A 12,248-nucleotide genomic window follows, 5' to 3' on the forward strand; every position below is an offset into this window, starting at 1 on the left:
AATAAAATATATTACAACTCATTAATTTGGATGAACCAAATCGTATCTTGTCGTACTGTATGTGCAATACCCTACACGGGTATGAGGATGCATTTATACAACACGGAAACTGAAAAAAGATAAGGGTTAAATATATGAAGCAAGAAGTGTGAACAGATATCAAAGGTGAAAATAAAACAATCGAAAAAATTGCGACGCTTCAATTATGTCCATAAAAATCAAACTCAATCGTGTCTGTTTTGCGCTTCAATGCAAAGTCTGCAGCCTCCATTTCGGCTGGAGGCAAGAGAGGGCATGAGGGGAGTCGGAGTCTGGGGGATTAAGGCAACAAGAGGATCATGATGGATGTCCCTCGTGTTCACATACATGGTATTTCAATCAACAACACCAATGGCCGTGCCATAACAGACAGGGTACCTCATCGGGAATCCTGAAGACTTTCAAAAACAAGCAAGACATCCATTAAATGTAGAGGATGGTCCTAAAATACTGCAGTTAAGGCTCAGAAGAGAGCAGCCTGGTGTAGTCTAACCTAAACTTTATGAACACGTTATACCCCTAATCCTAACCCTACTGCGGGCTGTTGGTGATCGCTTTGAGAATATCACACGTGTTCTTGGAGATGACCTCTCTCAGCTTCCGTACACGGCGAGGGCTGGAGGAGCCCACGAAGCTCTCCGGCTGAAGGACGGCCATGCCGTCGCTCACGTTGCCCATGATGATGACCTGTCCCTCGGCGGCGGCGCCCGTGATGTTCGGGCACGGGCAATTCCAGTCCATGTTGAGGAAGGTGACCTCGAGGGGCTCCTTTCCGAAGAAGCGGAGACCCATCTTCTCGTCCTTCAGGATCTCCTCCACGCTCACGAGGGCGTGGCCCGAGTCCTTCTCCTCCGTGAGCTCTGTCATGCGGCCCAGGATGACGAAGTCGCTCCGGCAAAAGCTCGTCACCATCTTGCCTCTCGGCTTGCAGGCCTTGCAGTGGTGGTTCTTCGGGTAGGGGCACATCTCCTCGCAGGCCTCTTTGGATTCAAAGTTGTTGTTGTTGCCCTCACACCCGCCGTAGATGAAGGACTGGCACTGCCGCAGGTTGCTGCTGTAAGCCCAGCGCGGTTCGTAGGCCTTGCAGGGCCCCTGCATGCTGGGGAGCCCGCAGGGGCCCGAAAGCTCGGGCCCGCAGCACTGCATACACTCCTCGTAAGTCTGGAACACCTTCCTGGGCTGCTGGTTGTCGACGTGGCAGTGGGTGAAGGAGAAGCAGTTGTTGGTTTTGGGCTCGTAGGACCAGCTGACCTTCTCCATCTCGCTCCCACAATCCTTGGGGTTATCGGGAGGATTCAGGCACTCTTCGGGCACGCAGTGGGTCACATACTTGGGCGCGCGGGTTTCGGGTGGCTCCGTGGGCAGCACAGTTAGCGGGTGGTCGGCCCGCACCGAGCCGGAAGGGTTTCGAGCCGTGCAGGTGTAGACGCCTGAATCATGCGGCTGGGCGTTGTAGATGACCAGCTGACCGATGTTAGTGACCACCATGTTGCCCTGCACATGATTGGGCCCCATGGCCAGCCTCTCCACCCCCTCCGGCTGCTGCTTCTCCCAGGTGATCTCAGGCCGGGGGCGACCCGACACGTCGCACAGGAAGCTGGCGGTGTCCCCCACGGTCACAGTCAGGTGGGTGGGGCTGCTGACCACGGCGAGCGCCTCGGGCTCGGTGGGAGGCGGGATGGTCACCTGAAGAGGAGCAGTGGTTGGACGAAGAGTGGTCGCCTGGGGCAACGGCAGGCTGGTGTTGGGCCAGGTGAGGTGGAAGCGGCACGTGACGACGGCCAGGGCGATGCCCTTGGAGCAAGCCTCTGCGTCCATGTAGCACTTGTTGTAGTAGGTCATGCCGTCGGATGCGCAGGTGAAGTGCGGTTCCCTCTCGCAGCGGTCCCGGCACTTGCACACTGGCTGGCCGTCCCAGATGTCGCACTCGGACCCCTGCTGGGTGCACATGAAACTGGTGCAGGTGGCTTCCTTGGGCATTCCCATGGGGCCTTTCTTCCCGTCCAGGAAACGGGCCGCCACACAGCTCCGGTTCCCGCACACATTTTGGCAACACTTCTCAAAGGACTCGCACTCCTGCAAGAGAAGAAAGAGTTACAGATGCGGGAGGCAGCTGGCATCTGTAAGGCATTTCCATCCACTCAACAATGATAAATAACAGAATAGAGATGCATTACAATGCAGAGCAGAAAATGAATAATTAAAATATAATTTGCGTTAATAGATCATAACGTGAGAACACTTCATTCGGAAAGGCTACTTTAACATTACCAGATCAGATTCACACTCTCGTGTGCAGGTGCTCATGGCATCCACCCACAGGTTGGGGTTCATGTCGTTGGGGCAGACCCCCAGGTGCGAGTAGGTGGCATCGGGCAACACTCCGTCCTGCTGCTCCATCCACACCGACACACACGCCAGGAACCAGATCCAGCGTGGAAACAGCATCCACCACATCTCCAGAGCGGAACACAACTCAACACGTGCTGAAGACTTGTTTCTTCTTTCTCTCTTTCTTTTGAAGTCGGTAGATTTCTGATATTTCCAGCAATTATTAAGAAAAACTCCACGGCTCTGGGTGTAAAAGTCGGTGAAACGACGACGCAACTCAGTGGCAAGTCCCACGCGTGTGAGTCCGATGCGTGTCAGCTGATGGATCCAGCTGGAGAGCCCTCTGCTGCGGCCGAAGATGCGCTATTTATTGTGAGCAGCTGCAGCCGTCACCGTGGACGTGACTAGCCAAGTTCCTCGCAACATGACAGGTATGAGTTGCTGCCGAGATGTTGGAGGAAGCTTTTAAAAAAGTCAGCGGCGAGCTTTGGGCTGGGGCTGGCGGGGCACCTACCTGTTAAAAGCATTGCTGGTAACCTCGTTTAACCCTTTGCGGGCTCCAGCGGCGCCGGAGCGCAGCGCGCGCAAAGACGCACGGAGAGAAGAGACAAGCGGGGAATTTGTTGCTTTAAAAAATATATATGCAACATATACATATATACATATACATATATATATATATGGTTTGATGATTGCACGAAATTAAAATACAATTGCAACAATAGCGCATATTGGTCGTTTCTACAAACCATGTGTACTTTGGGTTTAGTGGACTGATTATGATGGTACACTATTCCTTTCAGTTAGAACCCACTGAGTATTTTCATATGTAAAGATGTAAATCGAGATATATATATATAGATATATATATATATATATATATAGATATATATATATATGCTTACCTGTGTTGAAAGAATAGAAACTCTTCTGACCATCACTCCTGTTTTAAATCAGATCCATTTAATAACATTAAGATTGTTTACTTAACATTTTCTAGGTCTCATCATTTCAACAAATTTGTTTTTGCTGCAACAAAATACTATTTATTTTACTAAACTTCTCCAGGATCATTTTCCATGGTAGAGTCTGCATGGTGCCAGGGTTCTTGGAAACAGGGTTCTTGGAAAATATAATTTATTTTTTTATACATTTACTTTTTAATAAGAGGATGTGCTTAACAAACATTAGGAGATTGTAATTTATTTGAGCATGATTTTTTTTTCTGCACATTATTATAATGTGTAGAAAAACTCTTTCACCTGCGTAATACATCTGACAAACAGATCAGTCAGAAAATGGGGGAAACGATCCTCTTATAATTGTGATCACCAATAATAAACATTTCCTTTAGGAAATTTACAAAGTTTTACAAAGTGAAATAAGTTACAATACTGACCTTATTCCCTTCAGTTTGCAGTATTACATTAGATAGTTTGGTGGCAAAAATAAATATAATGTAATTCAAACTGAATAGGAAAATACAGAGGGACTTGATGCATATTCAGAGCCACATGGTGCTCGGTCCTGTATAAGTATAATTGCAACTGACTGAATCACTGCCTTAAACACACTTTATAATTTTCCTTTATTCTTATAAAGTTGTACTGTATAACACGTTTACTATTTACTATTAGTAAATAAACGGTTTAGCTTACAATAAATTAAATAGTGTGAACTGAAAGACGTACAAACACACATTCATAACCCTGGAACACATCGCATATACATGTGCAGTAAATGTTATATTGATTAAGAGGTTTTCTCAGCATGTGACCGGTGATACGTGACTGCTGCTGCACAACCATTTCCATTCTTTCACCAATCATCGACTTAAAGTGAACAGTATACATGTTCCACACTACACAGCGTGTCTTTGTACACAGGATTATGTCAACACGACCACTTCATGTGGATTCTTTGGAAATCTTAAGAACACACACATTCCAGAAAAAATAAACGGGAACGCAGGCCGTTGCAAACGCAGGCGGCAGGACATTGCAACGTTACAACAGGTTACCAGCCAGCATGCATGATCAGGTTTTAATTAATGGGTTTGGCTTCGTATACATTTGAAACCTAAAATAGCAAACCCAACCTTAATACACCCCCCTTTTTGCCAATCCGTCTCGCATAGGCCAGCAGAGGTGAGGTGAGGACAGAGACTTTGAAGATCAGGTGATGTGCTCCACAGTGGGTGTGTGTGTATGTTTGGCAGCGCATTTAATGAATGAAGGTGTAATGGCTCGCTCCTTTCCTGCATGTGTGAACTTCTCTGATTGGTTTCCTCCACAGTTCAGCCGAGGACAGTGCGGCTATTAGACTGCCTTCCAGTGCAATAACAGTGGACTCACGCTGTCTCCAAGTGTTTGTGTAGGACTGTTTGTTCTTGATGCAGACATGGGGATTTCTGTGAGTGCATATGTGTGTGTGTGTGTGTGTGTGTGTGACAAGCAAATAAATATAGCCTGTTTATCTCGAGTCTGCCAAACTTCCAGAGCTGCAGGTCTCAATCCTGTAAGAAGGATTATATTTGCTCTATTTCGCTGCCAATGACAAACAACTGCACACATTCTACATGTATGCTTAACTATATCAGCTTATTTGAACAGCCATTGTGTGTCTGGGTCTTTCTGATTCATGGACCACGTTCATTCTTGTAGTTCTCTTATGGACACTTTCTGTTCAACCTAACTGCAGAAATCCATGTTGATATGTACAAACTTAGCAAGAAAAGATTTATCCAGACACATCCCGAATACGGGAAGAAGTTGGCTCAACCTGCCCGGCCCTCACACAGTCTGAACAGTCATGTAGAAACTTTTCATTTGGAGGCGGAATTAACAACCTGTTGTCAAACCAGGTGAAGACGGATACATCTCGGGGCTACGAACAGGCAGGAAATGATAGGCTTATTTTTTCTGTCAGGAAATATCAATGAAATAATAAAAGCACAAAATTATAACCTCTCGCTCACTGGAGGTTATTTGAGGATTCAAGCTTCAATAAAAGGATACAGTGATTAGAACAAATCCTCAACTACATTCTTGTGTAATTTGGATGAGTAAAGTTTCTGGTCTTTGATCAAACCAAACCGCTTCGGAAACTCAGTTTAGCTGACATTAGACTATTGAACACCTGATAATGAGCTTATATACTGTACCATGCATGAATGGACTACCGGGCTCAGGTCCTTAGGCAAAACGTCAAGGGACAGACAAATGACATACTACAATCTACAATCTTCCTCTCACTTGCGTCATCAGATGGCCAGAGCCAAACCCGCCATGTCCCGTAGGGGCTTTTGGCATATTGTAGAGACAGAAGATAGTGTGTGTTTCAAAGCATCAGAAATAGGAGGAAAGTGTTGAGAAGCAGCTTATCTGCGAAACATCAAGCCACAGTGAGTCAGGGGACTGGAGACTTCTGGTGGTTCCCAGATTGGCTTTGAGCACGCTCTAGTGGACGACTGGAGTAATTACATTTTCAGTTACAGTTTCTTATTATATTTCAAATACATACCAGGAGGTGTTCCTAATAGTTTTGCTCACCCCATTTATGTAAATCAATGATGATTTTAGCTGCCAGTGCATTCAAATGAAACAGCATTTTCTAGATGCAACTAATAAACTGGCAATGGAGTGAATTTCATCCTACTTACATTAACCATTAACTAACCTATAATATTATAATATATATCATATATATAATAATATATGTATGTATATATTATATCATATATTTATTTGCGCGGCACTCAAAATTGGGGAATTTTCATTCCTAATGAGTTCTGTTCTTTAAATCTGATCATTAACCCCTAGATTAGATTTGATTCCCTTGAATATAATTTTTAAATATCATAACAAAGCAGCACACAAACATTGTTCTTCCTTTTTGTTTGTTATAAAGGCATTATCATAATTCATATTTTGGTGGTACAGAATTCAAGTTTTAATAGATTTGGTTCACAAAAGAATCACATATTTAACTGAGAAAACTTCCCTAGATGATACAATTATTTAAAAAGTAGCTTAAATAACCGTACAGTACAAAAATAAGTGGGTTTATCACAAAAGTGTATGGTTTTCTTTTTTCTTATGAGGAAAGTACAGTGGCACAGTATTTAAAAAGTTAAATAAAAAAAGTTCCTAATTTTTTTTTTTTTCTCACTGTTTTACAGCAGACAGCCGATTAGAAAATGATACATTCACTGGCTTTCTTCATCCCACTGGCAGAAGGCACTAAAGGGCAGACTTCGATCAACTAGTATTTGCACATATGGCTTGTTTTTTCCTATTTAGATGCCAACGAGACCATGTTTGCCACCCAAGACAATACAGTCAGTGCCGGAAAGTTAAGACAATCACAGAAGAGTACGTAAAGGTCCCGATGCGGGTTCAGACAAACACCACACCTGTATGCAACTGCTAATCCATCCAAGTCCGCAAAGCAGTTCAGCCTTAATTCAAAACCTTCAGCGAGTGTACTCTTCAGTTCCACTGCCAGGCTTAAAAAGTCAGACTGAACCCGGGTTTTTAACATTGAGGGAAAGAAGGCAGTTCTACTGTGTCAACCCTGCATCTTTAGCCATGCCGTAGAAGATGCCTCTCTGGGACAGGAGGTTTGCTGGAGTGTCGAACTCTGCTATCTGTCCCTTGTCCAACACCAGCACTCTACAAGGACAGAGAGAGGAGAGAGGAAGTCATTCACAAAGCCTGGATACTTTTCAGATAAATGCATCTACATACACATTTAAGGCTAAATTCCACCTTCGTCTTCATTTGTTTATTTGTGACCGACAGTAGACGACAGTCGGAACGTTGCCAGTTTGACAAGCGTAAAGCAATTTACCGCTGCGGACGGAGGGCAGCAGAGACATTTATTTTAGCCCAAAAAACGATCAATGCATGCTATATTTAGAATATTTTCAACGCTTTACCTTGCTGTTAGATTTTCTTAACTATCTAACCCAGGGGTGTCAAACTAATTTTAGTTAAGGGGCCACATGCTGCCCATTTTGATCTCAAGTGGGCCGGACCAGAAAGTCATAGCATAATAACGCTTACATAATGACAATATTTCTCTATGTTTAAATCATTGGTGAAGCTTTTTGGATGATAAACCCTATTTTAAAAAGGTCTTTCTGCAATAAACTAGAAACATAAAGACCAAAAATTCAGACATTAGCCCACTGTTTACTCTGTAGATTCCCATATTTTTAGTAATGTCAGTGCTACAATCAATTGCAACTGTGGCTCAATGGTTAACATGCCCATCTTACAATCAGAGGTTCAGATCCTCTGATACTACTCGGGTATTTATTTATTTTTTTCTTGCAATTTTAACAATTATCCCGTGGGCCGGACTGGACCCCCTGGCGGGACGGATTTATTTATTAGGAACCCTGATCTAACCAATCGAGGCAGCGATAGTAAAAAGTAAAAACTTTTTGTCGAAGGAGTCCGATGGCTTTGAGCATCTATAACGGCTTCAGTTCCTCCGTTGGAAAGAGCTGTCTGACCGCACGGAAACGAGGCGAAAATATTCAAAATATAGCGCACACTTAGACCAATGCGGATATTTTAGGGGTCTAAAATACATTTTGCTGCTGCAATGTATTTTTTCAAGCAAGCATTCATGTATGTTGGACCTTGTGTAATCCAGGATTGTGTTGAGTCGGTGAGCGATGGTAAAGACGGTGCAGTCTTCAAACTGAGTCCGAATGGTAGACTGGATGAGATCATCCGTCTCCAGGTCGACCGCAGCTGTAGCTTCATCCAGGATGAGGATCCTCGTCTTCCTCAGGAGAGCTCGAGCCAAACACACCAGCTGCCTCTGGCCCACACTGTAGACACAACGGCACATGAAACTCAGCGCTACAGAGAGCCTACGATTAGACTACTAACTAAAACTACTCAAACACTGGGTTACTGCATCTCTTCCCCTCTGAGCCAACCTGAGGTTCTCTCCTCCCTCGGAGCACTCCAGCTCCAGTTTTGCCGACTGGTTGCTGACAAACTTGTGGAGGTGGGACTGTTGCAGAGCACTCCACAGCTCCTCGTCACTGTACTTCTCAAAGGGGTCCAGGTTCATCTTCAGTGTGCCTGAGAAGAGCACGGGCTCCTGTGGCAGAGAAGAAAACGTTGCAGGTGTGGAAGAGAAACAGAAGACTCAGGTTCAAATCCAGCAAGAGACATTCTGCAATTTCCTTTGTGGCTTTGCAGTAGCTTTTAAACATTACATTATACATATTCTGTTTAAAATGCTCATCTTAACTTCCCAGAGCACAAGGTGAATTATTGGATTTATCTAACCACCAGTCCAAAACCAACAATATCAATTTATAACTATATCAAGAAGCCCTTTTCTATTGATTGACTATTCCATTTTTAAAGGAATAGTTATTTGCTCTCTTGATGAGAGATGACATTTCTCTTATCTCCTATCTGTGCACTAAATATGAAACTAGAACCAGCAGGCGTTCAGTTTAGCTCACTATGAAGACTGAAAACAGGGGAAACCGAAAGCCTTTGCTGTGTGTAAAGGTGTGTAAATGAAAGAAAAAAAAACACCTCTAAGACTAGCCATTGAAACAATTTGTGGTTTCACAGCGTAGTAATTTCCTGGCCAGGCAAATGTCTTTGCCGCTGGTGGATTGATGAGGACAAGTAACCAGGAAGTCACTCCCAACCGAGAAACAGTTCCAGGCCGTAACTTGTAGTATGGACAAATGGATTTAACTACCGACTGAACAAACAAAATATACATACGATTTGCCTGAAACGAAATCTCAGCAATGCTGCTGTCAAGAATGATATTATGTGTAGAACTGTGAGAAAGAGTAATATCACTAAATGGTGCTGTCAGAGGCTCCAGGTCACTGGGCTTTGAAGTCTGATATCTGTCAAGCTGAAGTGTTTTAATCTTGTTCTTGTGTTGTGTACCTGTGGAATGATGGTGAGTCTGGACCTCAGGTCATGCAGCCCCAACTCAGATATCTTCACCCCGTCAATGGTGATCTCTCCGGCTGCAGCTTCCAGCAATCGGAAGAGGCAGAGAGTCATGGAGGACTTGCCGGCCCCTGTGCGACCCACGATACCAATCTGTACGGAAACAAACACACAGCGGGGATTAGTGAAACCCGCTGAACCACATTTTGTTTGCGTATTGATCGCCTCGCCACACCGCCCCCACCTTCTCTCCTCCTTTGACGCTCAGCGTGAGGTTCTTTAGGACCAGATCCAGCCCCTCTCGGTATCGAACGCTGTAGTCGTGGAACTCCACGTTCCCCTCCGCGGGCCACTCAGGTGGGGGCTTCTTGTCCTCCACCTCCCAGGGGGCCTGTCAACACAAAAGCAGCATTTCTAACGTGGAAAACCGTCTGAACAACTCATCAGCTTGTTTGGCTTTTAGCAGAACAGATTTGTCTATCACTCAAAAAAACAAACTCAGAGAGTCACTGAGGTGCTGCCAGACATTTATTCCACCTCTGAGACGCACTGGATGCTCCAAAAGTGTTCACTAACAACTATAGCAGCTCTAGAAGGGGCACCCACTGTGATGGCTGCTGAAAGAGTACACGGTCTACAGTACAAATGCCCTGCTCGTCTCATGTAACAGAGGGGCCGTTGTTGGCACCAGGTAACCTGACATTTCTGGATCTAGTTAGAGTTTATAGGTCCTGTGTTGTTTGAGAAGTGGACTTGGCAGCAAGACAGTTTTTGGGAATGTGAGTAAATGCATGCTTTTTAATTGCCACACACACACACACACACACACACACACACACACACACACACACACACACACACACACACACACACACACACACACACACCTCTGTCTTGGTCTCAGAGTACTCCTTCACTCTCTCCACTGCTACTATGTTGCTCTCCAGATCTGAAGTCATTCGCACCATCCAATTCAGCGACATGGTCACCTACAAAAACAATACAGACAAGTGTTGTTTAAAAGCCGTATAAAGTGTTTCTGTGAGACCTCCTAGTTACTTCTGATGTTGCCCGTGGCTACCTGAAAACATTGTGGAACAGATAAACTAATTTGAGACTAGACCTACCGCCTCCAGGTCATAGGCCTCAGCCAAGCATTCAAGTTGTAGTTTACATCTACGTCTGTCCAAAATGGTTACCATTTCATTCTAAAACTTGCATTTTAATTCTTGAGTACTGGCCAGAGTTGGTCTTAGGGAGCAACCCATCACTCATTTCCCATAATAATTTGACCCATAAAAAAAATCGTAAAAGTTATTTGTAACGTCAACATAGGTAATATTGAATTAATGCGACCCATTTCATAATAAAAGTAATACATTGACCTAACTTACCTATATATCCTAGGACTTTTAAACATCCTAACCTTGGCTGCTGATTTATACATAACTTGTGTAAACAGTTAAAGGCTCCAAGTGAATGACAGAAGCGTAGATAGTGGCTGCGTACCTGGAGGGCGTAGGACACCGACAGACCCACGAGGCCCGGGTTCAGATTCTCCTTTCCAGTCACGGCAAACAGAGCAGCAAACAACACCATGCAGTTCCCGATGAACTCGATCCGCACTCCGAGCCACCTGTGTGACAGAGCCAGCAGGGTTAGGGGTCATAGGTCACAGCAGTGTAGTGTATGGTAGGAGAACGCTGTAGCGAGTGAAGTCACATTCAGCTACTGTATGAAAGTGTAGCCGAGTGAACGTATCCCACTGCTGTATTTTGGACATCGTGAAACAGCGGGCAGCAGCTGTGTTCCAGTGTTGAAACATTTATATTTTTGTAAGAGAGTTGCAGCTTTAGTTTTGTTCCAATATTGAATACAGGCAAGTCAGCATTTCACATCCCCCACAGGATGGATGTGATGGACTTTGCTTGTTTACTTACCGCATGTGTTGGATAAGTGATTACCGAGCCTGCAGAATGCTGCTGGACGCCAGCATATGTGGGAACTCCGTCCAGAGAAAGCTGGACTCTCCAACATTCAGTCTCTTGCCTCTCTTACCCTCATGGGGAATCAGTTGGTTGATAAACATGCTAAATTAAAACAGCTGTCATGTCAAAAAGACTCTTTTCAAATAAGCCACATAACGTTTGGATTGACAGTTAAAGAGTAAAATTCTAAATTACCAAATGCTGCTTGGAGGTACGAGCGTGTGGGTTTTTAAAAAGCGTTCTATTTAACACGTCCTATATTGTGTGTTTAATTCTCAAAAACATGTGGATATGAAAAGTTGAGCTTTTTATCTTGGGTCAAATATTTCGGTGAATTTCTGGAATATAAACAATTCCACTGAAGGCCTCGTTCGAGGTTAAAAGAGGAAGACAACAACCACTGGAACACAGCTGCCGCTCTGCCGAGCTGAAACGGGACACTCACTTACCTGTTGGACACTATACCCGGGTAGTAACTCTTTTGGTTCTCGTCCACTTTCATATCGCTCATCACCACGAAGGCAGAGTGTCTGCCATAGGCTCGGATTACACTACTGCCGGTGACGGTCTCGGAGAAATGGGAGTATATGGGTGAGCGGCTGATCGACTCCAGGCGCTTTAGCTGCCGAGACGTGGCCACATAAAATCTCTATAGAGGTTGAGGGGGAGAGAAACAAACACAACATTACAACTGAATGAGCTGTCGCAGGTGCTCAAATATTAAAAAATGATGGTGCACACAGACAAGCCCACACACCCATGCACACACACACACACACACACACACACACACACACACACACACACACACACACACACACACATACACACACACACACACTCGCATGCATGCATGAATAAAGAAAACCTGTGTGAGCAAAACACCAGCAGTGCTCATTTTTACATTCCAGTTTAGAGGTTTTTGGAGGCCACATAAGTC

General features: G+C 44.6%; 2 protein-coding genes across 2 annotated transcripts in view; both read right to left on the reverse strand.

Moving 5' to 3' along the window:
- Positions 1-570: 570 nt before the first annotated feature.
- On the reverse strand, positions 571-2,496 carry LOC306750246 (WAP, Kazal, immunoglobulin, Kunitz and NTR domain-containing protein 2-like; the record flags this gene model as incomplete). The annotated part of the gene is made up of 2 exons (XM_079233646.1): positions 571-2,115; positions 2,311-2,496. The coding sequence occupies 2 exons, from the start codon at positions 2,494-2,496 to the stop codon at positions 571-573; spliced, it is 1,731 nt and encodes a 576-aa protein (XP_079089772.1).
- A 3,807-nt stretch (positions 2,497-6,303) lies between these two features.
- The window catches only part of abcc3 (ATP-binding cassette, sub-family C (CFTR/MRP), member 3), a gene marked incomplete at its 5' end in the record, with an annotated part of 44,521 nt that continues 38,576 nt past the window's right edge, over positions 6,304-12,248 (reverse strand). Inside the window, 8 exons of the mRNA XM_079237537.1 lie at positions 6,304-7,043; positions 8,021-8,215; positions 8,327-8,493; positions 9,315-9,473; positions 9,565-9,711; positions 10,208-10,309; positions 10,830-10,956; positions 11,758-11,957. Coding sequence (XP_079093663.1) covers positions 6,932-7,043; positions 8,021-8,215; positions 8,327-8,493; positions 9,315-9,473; positions 9,565-9,711; positions 10,208-10,309; positions 10,830-10,956; positions 11,758-11,957 — 1,209 coding nt within the window. The 3' untranslated portion in view covers positions 6,304-6,931. The remainder of the gene's footprint in view (positions 7,044-8,020; positions 8,216-8,326; positions 8,494-9,314; positions 9,474-9,564; positions 9,712-10,207; positions 10,310-10,829; positions 10,957-11,757; positions 11,958-12,248) is intronic.

This window comes from Taurulus bubalis (genome assembly GCF_910589615.1).
Source record: "Taurulus bubalis genome assembly, chromosome: 2".
Lineage (NCBI taxonomy): Eukaryota > Metazoa > Chordata > Actinopteri > Perciformes > Cottidae > Taurulus > Taurulus bubalis.